Raw genomic sequence first — 16,305 nt, forward strand, 5'->3', positions numbered from 1 at the left:
TATACTGGGCATTACTATTTAATATAACACGTGCAGTCAGTTGGCTGTGGGTCCCCTGTCTACTTGGTATACTGGGCATTACTATTATTGTAACACGTGCAGTCACTTGGCTGTGGGGTTTCCTGTCTACGTATCTTTCGGGGCACTGTATGTGCTCCTCTGTCACTGCAGTTTCCTCGTGTATTTTGGCATCTGGTAGTGTCCTAGCTTGTTCATTTGTTCAAGATGGCGTCTGTCATTTATAAGTGAATCTTGGTTGCTATGACCTCCTGGCTGTTTCTCTGGCCAGTTCGTCAACCCTGTTCACTCTAGAGCTTTGAGGGTTTGCTCTGTCAGGCTTCACTCTTCCTTAGCTCTTTTGTTCAGTGTCTCACGGGAGATTTACTCTTTCCTGTGCTGTCTTGGTGGATACTGTGCTTCTTCCTCTGTGTATTCTACCTGCATGTATCCTGAGCCGTGCTGGCTTTCATAGCCACAGGTTTTGGTCTGTGAAATGTCACCATTCTGTTCTGAAATGTCTTCATCCCTCTGTCAATTCTGAAAGGCGGCCTTGCAGGATATGGCAATCTTGGTTTCCAGTTGTGTCCTCATGGGGCTTGAAACATCACAGCCCAGGCTGGCTGTGACCTTAGGAGTTAAGGCCAGAGTCTTTCGCCTCAGATGCTAGCTCGAGCTGGCAGGCAGTTGTACATGCTCCAGAGTCTTCAGTGACCACCGCTACCATCAACTTCCAATGGCTCTTCCTAGGCTCTTCTGAGCTGCTCGCTCTCCACACATGCTGTCGTAACCCACCATCATGGTGAAACTCACAAAGGCCAGCAAAACCCACGGTGAGTCCAAGAAAATGGCTCCTCTCCCAATGGAGGCAGAAGATTGTGAAGATGAAGAAATGTCAGAAGATGAGGAAGATGACAGTAATGAAGAAGAGGTTGTCATCCCTCAGAAAAAAGGCAAGAAGGCTACTGACTCCAGCAAAGAAGGTAGTCATTTCACAAACAAAGAAGGTTGCAGTTCGCATGCCAGCTAAGAAAGCAAATGTTACCCCAGGCAAAAAGGCACAGCCACACCACCTAAGAAGGCCGTTACACCAGCCAAAGCTGCAACATCTGGTAAGAAGGAAGCTGTCACACCAGCCAAGAGAGCTAAGAATGGTAAGAATGCCAAAAAGGAAGACAGTGATGAGGCAGAAGGTGACAGTGATGAAGATGATGAGGAAGAGGATGAAGGTGAGAGGAAAGGGAGGAGGAAGATGAATTTGAGCCACCAGTAGTAGTAAAAGCAGTAAAAGCAGCAAAAGTATCAGCAGCTGCTGCTGCTCCTGCCTCAGAAGATGAGGATGAGAAAGGTGAGGAAGATGATGATGAAGAGGAAGATGGCTCAAAAAAAGAAGTTATGGAGATCACCCAGCCAAAGGAAAAAAAGCTCCTGGAAAAAAAAAAAAAAAAAAAAAAGTTGTTCCTGAAAAAGCCAAGAGTGCGACTAAGGAGGATGAGGATGATGAAGAAGAAGAGAATGAAGATGGGGAAGATGAGGAGGAGAAAGAAGAGGAGGAAGAATCTGTTAAAGTAGCACCTGGAAAACAAAAGAAGGAAATGACCAAACAGAAAGAAGCCCCTGAAGCCGAGAAACAGAAAGTAGAAGGCTCAGAACCAACTACACCTTTCAGTCTGTTCATTGGAAACCTTAATCCAAGCAAGCCTGTTGCTGAATTAAGAGCTGCAATCAGTGAACTTTTTGCTGAAAATGATCTTGCTGTTGTGTATGTGAGAACTGGTACAAATAGGAAATTTGGTTATGTGTACTTGGTGTGTGCGGAAGCCCTAGAGAAGGCCTTGGAGCTAGCTCACTGGTTTAAACGTGTTCAGCAATGAAATTAAACTAGAAAAAAAAACAAAAGGAAGAATAGTAAGAAAGTTCGAGCTGTAAGAACACTTTTAGCCAAAAACCTCTCTTTCAACATTACTGAGGATGAATTAAAAAGAAGTGTTTGAAGCTGCCATGGGGATCAGATCGGTCAGCCAGAATGGGAAGAGTGAGGGGATTGCTTATGTTGAATTTAAGTCTGAAGCTGATGCAGAGAAAAACCTGGAAGAAAAGGAGGGGGCAGAAACTGATGGGCAATCTGTTTCACTCTACCACACTGAAGAGAAAGGACAAAGGCAAGAGAGAGGTGGAAAGAACAGCACTTGGGGTGCTGCTGGTGAATCAAAAACTTTGGTTTTAGTAATCTTTCCTATAGTGCAACAGAAGAGACTCTTCAGTATTTGAGAAATCAACTTTTATCAAAGTGTCCCAGAACCCACATGGAAAAATCTCAAATTTGCTTCATTTGAAGATGCCAAAGAAGTTTTGGATTCCTGTAATAAAATGGAAATTGAGGGCAGAACAATCAGGCTGGAGTCACAAGGACAGAGGGGATGACCTAATGCAAGAAGTCAGCCACTCAAAACTCTTGTTTGTCAAAGGTCTGTCTGAGGATAGCACTGAAGAGACCTTGAAACAACCATTTGAGGGCTCTGTCCGTGCAAGAACAGTCACTGATCTGGAAACTGGTTTTTCCAAAGGGTTTGGTTTTGTAGACTTAAATAGTGAGAAAGATGCCAAAGTTGCCAAGGAGGACTTGGAAGATGGAGAAATTGATGGAAACAAGGTTACCTTGGACTGGGGCAAACCTAAGGGTGAAGGTGGCTTCAATGGCCGAGGTGGAGGCAGAGGAGGCTTCCGAGGTGGCAGAAGCGGAGGGGGAGGGAGGGGAGACTTCAAGCCACAAGGAAAGAAGATGAAGATTGAATAGTTCCTTCCATTCCATTCTTTCCCTCTTCATTTTAAAGAAAGGACTCAGGGGTGTTTCTCTGTTACCTATTCAGTGGCAGAGCCTTCTAAGGACATTCCAGGACAGGTTACAGGCCATGTGGTCTGCTTGGAATCTGAATAAAGATAGCATTTATCATGGCTTTATACTGTCCTGGAATGTCCTTGGGAGGCTCTGTCATTGAGCAGGTAACTTTTTCAAGATCAGTAATAGAGCTCACCTATCTGTATGATTGAATTTATTTATTTATACCCTATGTACAAAAACATTATTTCCTACAAATACTTTCTTTTTTTTTTTTTTCTTTCTTTCTTTTATTTTATTTTATTTTTTTTTTTTCTTTTTGGGTTGGGAGCTGTAAAAGAATGTTTATCAGTTTTTTGCTTCAGAGACTTTAGCGCAAATTAAAAGTCCTAAACTCTGGAAAAAAAAAAAAAAAGGTAAGACCAAAGAATTGAACCAACACTACACAATGCTGGCCTTGGGCCTCCGTGTGGAGCGTCTCCTTTGGCTTCTCCACTCTTGCTCCTCGGGACAGGGGCAGCAGGGTGAGGAGAGGAACAGAGTTGTCCTGCTCTCCGCCATGACACAGGAGGAGCAGAGGCTGGACTCCAAAGGGGCTCAGGCAAGCAGAAAGGCTGCAGCCGGCCACAGGGTGCCAGGCGGCTGTTACAGCTGTGCCCCGCCACCACGGCAGTCTAAGCCCTTCAGGGGTGGAAGCCTCTCGGGGTGCCTGTCCCCATAGCTGCTTTGTCATAAATAAACATAAAGAGATGTTCTGATCTGTGCCGTCTGACTCCACTAATTGACCTTGGAAAGAAACAGGGAGTTTTGCTTTTTGTGCCTGTGATCCCCAAGGCAACCACCCAGCTGAGCCCTGTGAAAGGACTTTTATTCACGTTTCAATTATTGTCTCGAGGCTCACTGTCTCCGCCTGCTAACCTAGGCCTAGTCCTGGAAGCTTATAGCCTCCATACAATCTAACCTAGACCTGGAATGTTTTTAGCCTCTGAGGCTTACTGCTTAATAAGCTCACCCTTTCCTGTTCTCTCTGAGCTCTGTGCTGGCAGGTTCAACTCAGCTGTTCCGGCTCAGACTCCTCCCCCAGCTAACTTATTCAATCTGGCCTTTCTCTCTCAGCCTCTGAATTGCTCTGCTTTGGCCTCAAACTAACTCCAGCACATCTGGCTCCTTCTAATTCTCTAGTTCACTGGGTCTTCACCTGTGTTCTTTCTCTGCAACCTATCTATTACTGTCCTGGTAAAACTGCTTCCTCTCTCCTCACTCTCCATGTCATTCTCTTAAGTAGCTTCCCTTTCCTCTTTGTTCTCCTGAGATTTGGGCATAATCCTATTCTGTCAAATCTTCTCTCATGTGTCACCTTTCCTGCCACTCAATTAGGCATCACTTTCAAACATGGGAGCGTCCTTCTACAAACTAACTTTACCTTCATTGTTTGGGAAGGCATGCACCCTCACACCTGAACCTAAGTTTTTCTTTACCTGAAAATTGCTCTATACCAGGCTCACCTTGAACTCAGATCTGCTTGCCTCTGTCTTCTTGATTAGAGGTGTGTCTGTACTCCAGCCAGATGACACAGACCTAGATGCCAATGTTGTGATGCTGCTTCTCCTGGCATTGGAAATTTGAGTGCACTTTGCCCATCACTGTCCACCTCAAAGGACAGCAGCAGGTCAGACCCAGCGTGAGCTGTGTCACTGAGCTCAGGTGGAAAAATGTATCAGGTATGTTTCTATTTTGTGTGGTTTAAGTCTGTTGGTTTACAATGAAACCAGGATCAGTAGCCACTGTCCACCCAGAGGAAACCAGAACACCCTGTCACTGCTTTTCCCGCCTGTCCCAAGTGAACCACCTCTTCTCGCAGCTGCCGAGATGCACAGACCATGGGACAGTTGCCTGCTAGGCAGAGGTATCCAAAGAAGATGGCATGCTTATGTTCTCTCCAAAGACAACACTCGCCCACACGCAGAGGCCACAGCACCACCGAGAAAGCCGTGGCAGAGCGGCCACACGCAGTGGACACACACACTCCAGAGAGTCAGTGGCCACACCCAGTGGGTGCAGTCAGTGGCCACACGGCACCATGGAGAAAGCAAGCCAGTGCTGCAAGGAAGGTGTCACACCGCAGCCACGAAAGCGCCTGTGAAAAACCAGAGACCCTGCAAGGAGGGAGCAGAGGGCGCTCTGTGAGCCACTGCCACGAGGCAGAAAACAAGTCTAGACTGTTGCAGAAGCTATGCAGGACAACACGGCTCAGACTGAGGAAAAGACGGGTCTCATGGCAGAGACAGCGCAGCTGACAAGCGAGGGCTCCACCCCCCACAGCAGGGGCACGACACCTCTGTTTCTGTCTTTAATTACAACTAGTGTGTGTGTGTGTGTGTGTGTGTGTGTGTGTGTGTGTGTGTGTGTGTACATGCCCACATGTGCACAGACACGTGCACAGACACACACACACACACACACCCCATGCTGCACATGCAAAGGTCAGAGAACAATTTGAAGGAGTCAGTTCTCTCCTTCCGCCGTGTGGGTCACCAGGAGTGGCAGAAACTGTCTTTACCCGCTGAGCCACCTCATAGCATGAGACCTGATTTCTAGGCAAATTAAGTTTTAAACTATGAATATTTTACAGCAACTATAACACTGACAAGATAGCTGATGGTATTAGGGAACTATTTTTAATTCTTAGATGAGATTATACTATTGAATTTATGTTTTCAAAAGCTGAGTTGGAGGGGCACTATGTAAAGAAATACTTGTGAAATGAGGTCCCGGGCTGGGCCAGCTGGCCAGCCACGAGGTACATGTGGCAAACAGCACAGAGCGCACCTCTCCTGAGGATAACATTTATGGGGCTGAAGAGCCAGCCCTGCCGTGGAGAGCAGTTACTGCTTTTCCAACGACATTTGATCCTCAAGCCCCACATTGGACGGCTCACAACCAGTCTCACTCCAACTCCTCTAACCTCCGTGGGCACTCAGACGAGTGGCAGACACACACACACGTAGACACATGGACATACAAATAAAAAGAAAAGAACTTATGGAACAACAGTCCCACTCAAAGCTTAGCACGAGCATCCGTGCGCTCACCACTTACCAGCATCAAAGGAGCCATCTTTATTTATGGGGACGAGGATGTGGGACAGGGAGCCGGAGCTGCTCGTGCCTGTCTCGTCCAGCTTGACCAGCTGCAGGCGTGGTGTGGTCTCGGGTGGGAAACGGTAGAACTGGAAGGTGAGATACACAGCCTGTGGCCACGGCGCTCCTGGGCAGTCCTGGGCTGCTCTGAACATGAGAGGGAGCTAATCAGCATCCACAGAGGAGCTCCCGGGGGAAGACACGCACGGGACAGAGCGGCCACTGCAACCACCACGGCTGTCCCCTCAGGGGACAGGACGGTGGCTATTTCAGATGCTGTGACCTCCTGCCTGGAGGTGCTGCTCCCAGCCACATGGGCGTCTAAGAACTGGGCCAGGTTTTAATCAGCCCGGAAGACTGCACAAAGCAAGGCTTCTGGCATTTACAAAGGAGGGTGCCAGCCAGAATAAGGTAAAGACAGATGACAGGTCTGAGGTCGCACGGGAAAACCACCAACGTCTAAGACGAAGGTAGCTGGCTACTGATTCTGTTACACACCATATACATGTATCAGCTTACCCACCACCCTACAAACACACACATGTGTCAATTAGCTCAGAAAACAGATGACCCTGCTCCAGCTGGCAAAACCTGAACACAGAGCATGCTGGGCATCAGACCGTCAGCATGAGGGGGTCAGGAGCACGAGGCATGGGCACCCTGAGACGCGCCACCTGCTGAAGGCGAGGAACTGCAGCACGATCTCGTTCCCCTGAAGGCAATCTGACTCTTCCTTCTGAGGGCTGAACCTCACAGGGTCTACAGGGCTGACGACTTCCACTGGCTGCTGCCTGGCATCGAGAATCTCAGGGAAGCCGGAAGACTGCAGGAGTGCCATTGCAGCTCTGGAGAGCTGGCTTCTGGAACTGAAACAGAAAAACCCTTCAGCTCAGTTCCCGGGGCCACACACACCTCTCTCCGAGAGCCTGCTCATCAAAACCAGAGGGCCCAAGGCCTCCCCACCAAGCCTCACCTCCTGGTCTGGGCTCCCACAACAATGGGGGCATGCAGAGGAGTGAAGGGAAGCTCCTGCAGATGCTCAGCCGTGGGTGTTCCCAGGGCCGAGGCCGGCTGGCTCAGGTCCACTTCCAGGTGAGACACCCTGCTCTCCAGCACAGATTCCTGCTGAACAAGGTGGGGGCTTCAGGTGAGGAGGCAGCAAGAACCTGCCAATGACAGACCCTAAAGGAGCTCAAGTCTAAGGCTTTACCACCCAAATGGCTTGGCTTCTGTAGGTTCACCGGCCAAAGCAGCTGTCAACACAGAAGGGATCTCACCCGTCAGTCCCATGCAATACTTGAGCCAAACTATAAAAATTCTGTGTTTTTATCTGCAATTCAAGGTTAACCAGTCATTTTGTATTTTATACAGCACCCTCATCTGTGAGTTACAAAGCAGTGAGAAACAGGACTTGGGAGGCAGAGGCAGGCGGATCTCTGCGACTTCAAGGCCAGCCTGCTCTACAAAGCAAGTTCTAGGACATCCAGGGCTACACACAGAGAAACCCTGTCTCGAAAAACGGAAAACACTGAGCAGACCAGTACTGCCAAGACACCAGATGTCTAAGACCTGAGCACCAAGTAGATGGCAAGCATCACATTCCTATCTGGTCTCAGACTCAGAATGGTGGCCAATGTCTGAGGTGGGGAGTCACCTACCCCTCCCCTCCCACAGAACACCCCGAGCAAGGCCCTGACACCAAGCCAACAGCTGACTTCCTTCTCATCAAGGGCTGACGAGGCTGTGTGGGCAAGGGAAGGAGGACAAAGTGGGTACACTTACTGTCTGGATCTGGAGTCCCTCCTGGGACTGAGGGCTGTCCTGGGGCTGAGGAGGGGGCTTGGAAGAGCTCCCTGGAGCCAGAGACTGTGAGGACGCTGCCAGCTGGGAGAGCGACAGCTGCAAGGGAAGAGTTCTCGGGTGAGAGGCTCTGAGCACACCTGTGCATGCACGGAGCCCACAGCACACAGCAGCGTGTGCATGGCCGCACAGACCCCAGGGGAGAGGAAGACCCCTGCCATGCATCGGCGCCAGCAGTGGTGCCCGCGCTCTCCCAGCCAGCAGCTGCTCTGAGATCCACGGGCCTCCAGATCTCCTTAGTCCATAACTACACGGAGATGTGGTGCTGGGGCCTCTCAGACATCACGGTCTGAATCACAACAGTCACAGTGCAAAGGCGGGTGGAGAGGAGGGCCTTCCTGCTGCAGGATCAGGCGCTAGCACACCCTCTGGCTTCACTCTGTCCTTGCACCCCCAAGGCTCCCTCAGCTCCTTGTCCTGTCTCCCCACCACAGCAGTAACCCCACCAGCTGGCCACCAGGGACCCACAGACTGAATTCTCACCCTCAGCTCTTCAGAGCATGATCTGTGCCTCAGTTCCTCACCGAAGTAGGGTAAAATGGCCTCAAGGGCTGGGCTAAGCCACCTCCAGAAGTTTAAGTTCCCGGCGGCACATGAATGCTGGTATCAGAAGGCAGGGGTGGAACGGGTGGGGTAAGGCGGCTGCACATGCGTCTCACAGCTGGACTCTACTTCCAGGGCACACTTCTGAGGGGTAGCACCTACCAGCAAGGACGGCTAGCCCCGAGGAGGGCTCAGCAGGATGAGGGCAGAAGCAGTGGGCACCGGGCAACATTCCTGGGGCATGGGAAGGGGGTCCATTCAGTGCCCTTCAGACTATCAGGCCGGCAAGAGGCTAACAGACTGCACCTTGGATTTGGTTTTTCTAAAAGCCCATTTTCAGGACGAAGCCAAAGCCAGCCAGGGCCAAGGGACACAACAGCCCCCTGCCTGCCCAGCTGCCAGTGACCCAGCCAGGAAGAACTGATGTTTTCACACACAAAGTTCTAGACTATGGAGGTGAGTGCTGTCTGGTAGGCAGATGGCTGTCCAGACATCCTGCCTCTGTCAGATGTGGTCCAGAATCTGCCAGCACCAAGTGGCAGCTCATGGGCCTGCTGCTGCCTGGTGTCTGTGCCACCCTGGGAGGCCAGGTTCCCATGTCTCAGGCCGTCAGTGATACTGGCTCAACAAGCCTCGCCACTGGGAGAACATGACATTTGAAGTGTGGGTGGCAAGGTCCAGGATCACTAACTGGGCAGGGAGCCACCAGACTGGCAGCTGGACTTTCAAGTCAGCAGTTGAGGCAGGCTGCAGGAAAGAGCAGGGGGGACCAAAGGCACCCACAGCCCCAGCATGCAAACGGAGTCCTTTCTTAGGCCCCAAGCTCCCCCACCCCTTGTTCTAGAATATGTACACGCCCTTCCCTGTGAGCCTGGACTTACCCCTGGTCCCACAGGAGAGTCCTGGATTGCAGCAAGGTCCTGGGCTGGTGCTGGCGTACCTGGGGCTGGGGGAGCACAAGGGGCCATCAGCCTCTGCAGGCCCAGGGCCCAGAGTCCACTGGGTTTCTCTACTCCATCATAACTGGCTGTGTGCGTGAACTGTGCCTGGACGGACTGAGGCAAGGCTGCATCCTCACACCCACTCTGCCCATTCCTTCCCGGTGCAGCAAGCAGCCTTGCTAAGTGTGGGCCACGTGCGACAGGACCATGGATCCTGGACACTCTGGTCCCTAGGTACTCGAGCTCTCTGACACACTGCTCCAGTACTGAAGGCTCTCCACCACTCACACCTACTGCCTTGGGAGTGCCCAGCTCTGGGGGATGCCTGGCATAGTAGTGCCAAGGCTGTGACTTGGCTCATGGGCTCAATGCCACCTCCTGAGCACTGCCCGCCCCAGGCCCTTCCTCATGCATGATGCGGGTGCACCTTTAGAAAGTCAAAGCCAGCCAGCCATTAAATTCCCCAGAACAATGTGCTGAGAACAGCTGTTCCCCTTGAGGGGCCAATGCCCCAGCGATCCAAGGGGCCCTCTCCAGACTGCCCCTCTCCTCTGTTGGGCCGCCTGCACTCACTGCTCTACAGCAGTCATCAAGCCCAGAGTGAGGCTGGGCTTGGTGTGTGCGGCTCATCACAGCCATATTCCACACAGCTGCTTCCCTCGTGCCACCATTTTCCTGCAGCTCCGTGGTCACAACTTCCTACCAACAGTGGGCGCTGTCTCAATGAGACCCCAGGCCATCCTACAGGGAGAGCCACCTCTGCCTGCCCCAAGAGACTAGGGTGTGGCGGAGTGCCATGTCCCTGTGGAGTGGCCTGACTCCAGCACATAAGGTCACAGCTCCCATCTCCAGCTTCATGTCCCCTCCTTGCCTGGCTCACTACAGTCCCCACTGATGAGACAGTGACCGATTCTAGGGGACCTTATCCTTGAGTGGCCTTCGAGTTCTGGAAAAACTGTGCCCTCGCCCTGGGCCTTGTCCAACACTCGAGGGGCCAACAAGAGACACCAGACCCTCACACAGCTCTCCCTTCATCCCCTAGGACGCCTGCAGCCCTGTCTCCATCCGGCCCCCAAGTGCCACGAATGAATCTCTCATACGTCCCAAAGTCCACTGTGGCCCCAGAGCAGGCAGCCTCGGGTCCCTGCCTCTGTACTGCCTGCACAGAGAATGCCCCACAGCCTCCTGCTGCATTCTGGGAAGCAACAAAACAAAAACGAGGCCAGCACACTCGCTACTGAGGAGGAAACACACTGAGCATACTGCTTAAGCCCCGCACGGCAGCGGCCTTCGACCACACATTGCCTAGCCTCTCCTGGCTGCTTTCCAGAAGGCCCTTCTGAGACACTGCATTTTGTCCCCGGCCTCGTGGGGGCTCACTGATGGGGGCAAGACAGCAGGGAGTTCCAGGAATGGAAGTAGAAACCAGCCACAAAAGGAGACCCAACTGCCCAGCCTGGCCGGTGCAGCTTATGGCCCAGCGGCCACCTGGGAAGTGTCCACTCACCCACCCTCTCCTAACGTGTCAGCCAACAAGGTTCCCAGCGACCCAGACACTCCTGTCTGAGGAGCCAGTGGTCTGAGGAACCAGCTGCTCTGCTTTGGGGGAGCCAAAGACAAGCCCGGCTGGCTGTTTCCCCAGGACAGTCTCAGCTCTCTGGAGGCAAGTGTGGGTGCTGCCACCCAGCCGGCCAGCACAGGGTACCTCACCCGAGACCTTCTCTCCTCCTCAAACAGCCTAAAGATGAAACAGGAAGGCTCTACTTTGTTCCCTAAAAGGGCACTCGGGAAACTCAGCTGGCTGATTTTAGTAAAGAGGAAAAATTGCAGGAGATGGCTCCATTATCCTTAGCCGAGAGCACGCCAGCACTCAGGCTCGGCCTCGGGTGAGGGAAGGCTGGGTGTCCGGAGGTGGTGCTTCCAGGGCCCATTACGGCTCCCCCCACAGGCTCAAATTTGGGTATTGCCTGGTATGTTTCTTCAGGTAATTCTTTATGTTGTGACTTACCGTGCAATTTTACCTTCTGAGAGGGTTAAAACAGCCTTTAAAAGGCTCGGGCAGCCCTCCCATGACACCTGCTGTGAGCGCGGGCCCTGAGGGTCCAACCCACACCCTGGAGAAACACAGGCTTGGGAGGAACCCTACGGCCCCACGGGAAGGGCGTGTCTGCTGGGAAGACCTGCTGCTGCAACGTGCCCAGCACACGTGGAGCCCCCAGGGCGAGGAGGGCTGCTGGTGTGATGACCCTGCCAGGGCAGCAAGGTGAGCTCACAGTGAGAAGAGCTGGTGACCAAATGCACCGCAGGGTTCCAGCTGTTTGCCGAGGCGAGGACGGGAGCGGCATGTGCGGCTGGCCGGCCTGCTGCAAGCTCGCTGGCTCCTCGCTGACTGCCAGGCACTGGCCTCAGCACTGCACCCACCTGCCGGCATGAACAAAGGGCTCCACCCATCAGCGCCGCCTGCACACGGGCTCCACAGCCAGGAGCTGCTGGCCTGCAACGGCCTCGCCACAGAAGGTGCCCTCCGCGAAGGCTGGGCTGAGATAGCATTTGCCAGTGCCTGAGCCTCTGAGCTTAAGCAATGGCCTGGCCACTATGGGGAGCACTCAGACCCGGAGGACTGAGAGCATGTGGCCGGTGCCGCGCAGTGCACACAAGCATATGCAGTGCGAAGGGCAGCATCGGTGGTCCCCAGACATCGTGGTGGCTGCCGGTTAATTGCCAGACACAAGGGAGGCAACTCCTGGCCTCAGCGGGCTCCACGTCCTGCCCGGACACTGTCCGGCTGGTCCTGATGCTTTCTTACCCTCCATGGTTTCCACATGCCAAGAACTGTGTCACAAAAGCCCCGCTGTCCAGCCCAGTTTGCCTCCACCTGACCAAGCGAGGGCCCCCAAAGGCCAGGCAGGAGCCTGTGCTCTGACCCCAATCTGGGTGGTCACTCAGAGTCCCCAGGCATGTGTGGCCCCACCTTCTGTGCAGCATGCCCCTAACGAGAGAGGGGCTGCAGTGCGGTCATCCGGAGACGGCCTGGACACACTGGGCTGCCTCCCTCCAGCCTGGGCCGATGTCAGCGTGCTTTAGCCTTCCCACGCAAGCTGGACCCCGTCACTCGGGGGGTGATGCCGCTACCAACCCAGCCGTGCAGTGCTCTCCACCACATCCATTATCACAGCTGGCTGGTGTCCCTCCGGGCGGGTGAGTGTGCCCTGAGCTGCTCCTGAGCTGCTCATTCACAGTGCCCACCAAAGATGGGGACTGGGGCACGAGGCAGTGCCGTCCCACAGCAACCCTCTCACTCCCGCTGTCACCTCGCCGATGCGCAGGGGCTCAGGAGAGGGGGCCTCACCCATCGCATCACCTCAGGAGCCACTAACGGTCATTTGTCCACTCGAGCCATCCACCTCTCAATGCGCAAGGTCCGTGCCACATGACAGCGGACAGGATGGTCCTTTCTCACCTTTACCCTCCTGTCCCTCTGACCCACGCGTCCAGTCTGTCACATGCCTGTACTTAGACAACGACCACAGAAAAATGCCAAGACAAGGAAGGAGCTAACCTCCACCGCTGCCCCAGGGCTGGCGGTACTGGGGTCCTCAGTACAACAGACCCTGCGGAGGCTGGGCATGCTCTTTCCGGGAAGATGGGCGGGTTAGCATGGCATCTTCCTGCAGATGGCCTTGGCAGCTCAGGGCACTCCACCCCCAAGCCCACCTCCCTTCCTGAGAGGGCTGCACCCAGGGGCTGGGAAGCATGTGGGGTAGAGGAGTGTGGGTAAGGAGGGCCCAGACCATGGTCACCTGTGGTCAGCCACAAGACAGGAGGGCAGAAGCCCCAAGGGTGGAGCAAGAGAGGAGAGTGGCAGGAGGCAGTTGCCTAGCAACAAGCAGCAGCTGGAGAAGGTGGAGGCTGAGGGCGACAGTGTGGCCCATCACACAGGGGGAGAGGAGGAAAGGACCTGGGCCCTAATGAGATGGTCATTAGACCTGAAGACAGGCAGCAAGAGTGGCTCCCTGTCATCAGACTGTGGGGATAAAGGATGAGTCAGCGCTAATGGGCTCTGGGTGCCAGGGATTCACAAGGCAAACCCTCCCGAAAGGCCTTTATTCCCTGATATCTGCAGCTAAGCCATCCTGTCTGGGGCTTTGATCACAGGGATGGGAAATGGGAAAACTAAGAGATAAAGGAAGAACCTGGTGACAGGGTGGGCGTGGGCCTGCACCCAAGCAAACTCAGACCACAGGCCTCATGGAACAGCAAAGCCAGTGACCAGTCCACGCTACTGACAGTCAGCTCAGCTCAGTTCGCTGACAGAGGCCACTCTCCACACCCGTGCCAGCCTTCTACAACAAACGCCCTGGAGATTCTACGGCTGTGTCCAAGCTGGCCAAAAACCTCTCCCCCTCTTCTGTGGATGACCAGGCTCCCCCAACGCACAGCCATTGCCACCTGTCCTGAGAAGCTACACAGCACAGCGGCAGCTGGCTGGATCTAACCACATGTGTCCTGGGAAACACGGCAATGTGTTGTGATGACCCCTGTTACAGGACTGTTTTCATATCTACCGAGCAAACAATCCAAATGCTGTCACCACTGGAACACTCAGAAGCAAAATATGGGTCAAGGAAATTCCACGTTTAATCAAAAGTGCGACCTGAGCGCCCTCTAGTGGCTCAGGGCTTGCTCTCCTACTGCTGGTGATGAACAGACCCCTCTGCCTGTCAGCTTTATAGGGAAAATCAAAAGGATGATCCATAAGGGAAAGCCCGAATACCTCACTTAAAGTGACAGCCACAGATCATTAAGATTTCCAGAGGAGCTGTGTAAGCTGGCGTGACACTGAGGTCTGCAAAGTTAGACGCTAGTGGATATTTAAGCCTCTTATACTGGGGTCCTGGGAGGCAATGATTTTCAAGCCTGAAGCAGGGTGGAGAGATTGTATTAAATGACATGAGTGCAGCCATAAATCCAAATTAAATAAGCCAAACAAAGTCAGATCCCAACCATGCAGTCATGCCGCTGTGATACTGTACTACAGAACTGTTCCTGATGCCACAGAAACTAAAACGAATCCCTCTGTGGAGACAGAGAACCTTTCTGTGAAGACCTGAGCGAGGGCAAGAGCTCTCTGCTTCTTCAGAACTCAAAATGTTGCCCGAGTGTCCCAGAGAAAAGCAACGCCAGCCCGCTCACTCAGGAGAGCTCTGAGCTGAGAGGGAACACTCAGGGTGGGCAGGTGAGCTCTAACCTTGCCTCTCTGCTGACCCCTCAGCCCCAGCTCACCTGTCCAATCCCTCCCTACCCACCTCCTCACAGGGGCTGCTGACAGGCCGTTGGCCAATGGGTTCTTCTCAAGCAGGGAGAAAGCAGACGTTTCTTCATTTGCCTAGCAGCAGCTGGAGAAGGGTGGGGCAGACCGAGGTGCATGTGGCCCCCACAGACAGGGCAGAGCTGGGCAGAGCTGAAATGATGTAAGCGCACTGAGGCCCCAACACCTTCCAATTGCTCTCCCTCTCTGAGGACATTCCTGTGGAGAGCCGCCCCGTACCCCTCACCACATACCCAGAGCGGGTGTGTGACCCTGTCCCCACCCCATCCCTATCCTACCCCCTGTCCTCAGGCCCCTGTCAGCCATGATGTTCATAAAGGGGTAGCACAGCACCTCAAAACCCTCCTGGAACAAAGTGACACATGCTCTGTTGGAATCCCTTAATCCAAGGATTATCCTGGAGTGCCTGGGCTCAGAGCACAGAGAAACTTCTGGCAAGAAGCCAGTTCTGCAGAAAACAGAGCTGAAAGGAGGGGAGAGAGCATGGGGAGGAGGCAGGAGGACAGATGGGGACAGTGTCGGTCCTGGGATCCTGCCACACTTACCATCAGTCCTGCCTCTGGCTCTCCTACCACATGAGCCAATGAGATTCCTTCTTTTGTCTCTTTCTTTCACTTATCTGGCGAATAAATCAGCTTACTTATCCATTCCTAGGCTGCTTTTAAATTCTTGGGTACTAAGAGGTCATGGGGCTTGGGTGACGGCTCCCTGGAGAAGAGCACTTGCTGTTCCCGCACACATGAAGACAGCCCAGACACAGGCTGTCTGTAAGCCCAGCGCTGTCTGATGGAGACAGGCTCACTGGGCTGCTGACCTCCAGCCTAGCTCCAGGTTCAGCGAGAGACCCTGTGTCAAGGGAATAATGCAGCAGCCCTGACACCCCATGTGGCTAAGCACACATGTGTCTGTTTGTTTGTTTGTTTGTTTGTTTGTTTGTTTGTTTGGGCTGACAACTGAGCTTAGGGTCTCACACATGCTGCCACTAAGCCATAGTCTCGGCTCCACAGGCACAATTTAACATTTGTGGGAGAAGGTGGCAAGGGCAGGGGCTGGCGAGATGGCTCAGCAGTTAAGAGCAAGCATTGCTCCTGCAGAGAACCTAGCTCAGTTCCAGGACCCACATGCAGTGGCTCCCAACTGCCTGTGACGCCAGCTTGAGGAGACCCAATACGGTTTCCTAGCTATGACTGGCACTGAGCTCACAAACGCACAGAGACATACATAATTAAAAATAAAATAAAAGAACTACAGTGAAGAACAGCCAAGGCTGCTGGGCACAGTGACGCACGCCTGTGATCCCAGCACTTGGGAGGCAGAAGCAGGTGGCTCTCAGTGAATTTCGGGCAGCCTGGTCTACAACACAAGTTCCAAGACAAGCCCGGGTTACACAGAGAAACCCTGTCTCAGACCCAAAAAAAAAAAAAAAAACAAACCCTAAGGACAGCCAGGGCCCCTCTGACTGCACTGCTGGGGTCCGCGCCTCTCTGTTGCGGCAGATGTCAGAGTCCTGGGCTCTGTGGCTGCTGTACATCACCTCTGGCTATGTCACATTAAATGTCTCCATTTTCCTACCGTTTCTAAAGCTTTGTTCTTTAATGTGTGTGTGTGCGTGTGTGTGTGTGTGTGTGTGTGTGTGTGTGTGTGTGTGTGTGTGTG

The 16,305-nt window shown here is 53.3% G+C and overlaps 1 protein-coding gene and 1 pseudogene across 4 annotated transcripts in view; one reads left to right on the forward strand and one right to left on the reverse strand.

The window, feature by feature from the left end:
- Positions 1 to 16,305, reverse strand: part of Nphp4 (nephrocystin 4) — a 115,429-nt gene that overhangs the window by 46,706 nt on the left and 52,418 nt on the right. For 3 of the 4 annotated variants that reach the window (XM_055615152.1, XM_055615154.1, XM_055615155.1), the window contains exons 12-16: positions 9,261 to 9,325; positions 7,759 to 7,875; positions 6,950 to 7,101; positions 6,651 to 6,842; positions 5,936 to 6,123 (exon numbers count right to left, since the gene is read on the reverse strand). In XM_055615152.1, coding sequence (XP_055471127.1) covers positions 5,936 to 6,123; positions 6,651 to 6,842; positions 6,950 to 7,101; positions 7,759 to 7,875; positions 9,261 to 9,325 — 714 coding nt within the window. The remainder of the gene's footprint in view (positions 1 to 5,935; positions 6,124 to 6,650; positions 6,843 to 6,949; positions 7,102 to 7,758; positions 7,876 to 9,260; positions 9,326 to 16,305) is intronic. The other variant, XM_055615153.1, reaches the window with a different exon arrangement.
- Positions 797 to 2,794, forward strand: LOC129682680 (nucleolin-like; annotated as a pseudogene).

Source organism: Psammomys obesus, unplaced genomic scaffold, assembly GCF_907164565.1.
Source record: "Psammomys obesus unplaced genomic scaffold, mPsaObe1.curated_primary_1811, whole genome shotgun sequence".
In the NCBI taxonomy this organism is placed as follows: Eukaryota; Metazoa; Chordata; class Mammalia; order Rodentia; family Muridae; genus Psammomys; species Psammomys obesus.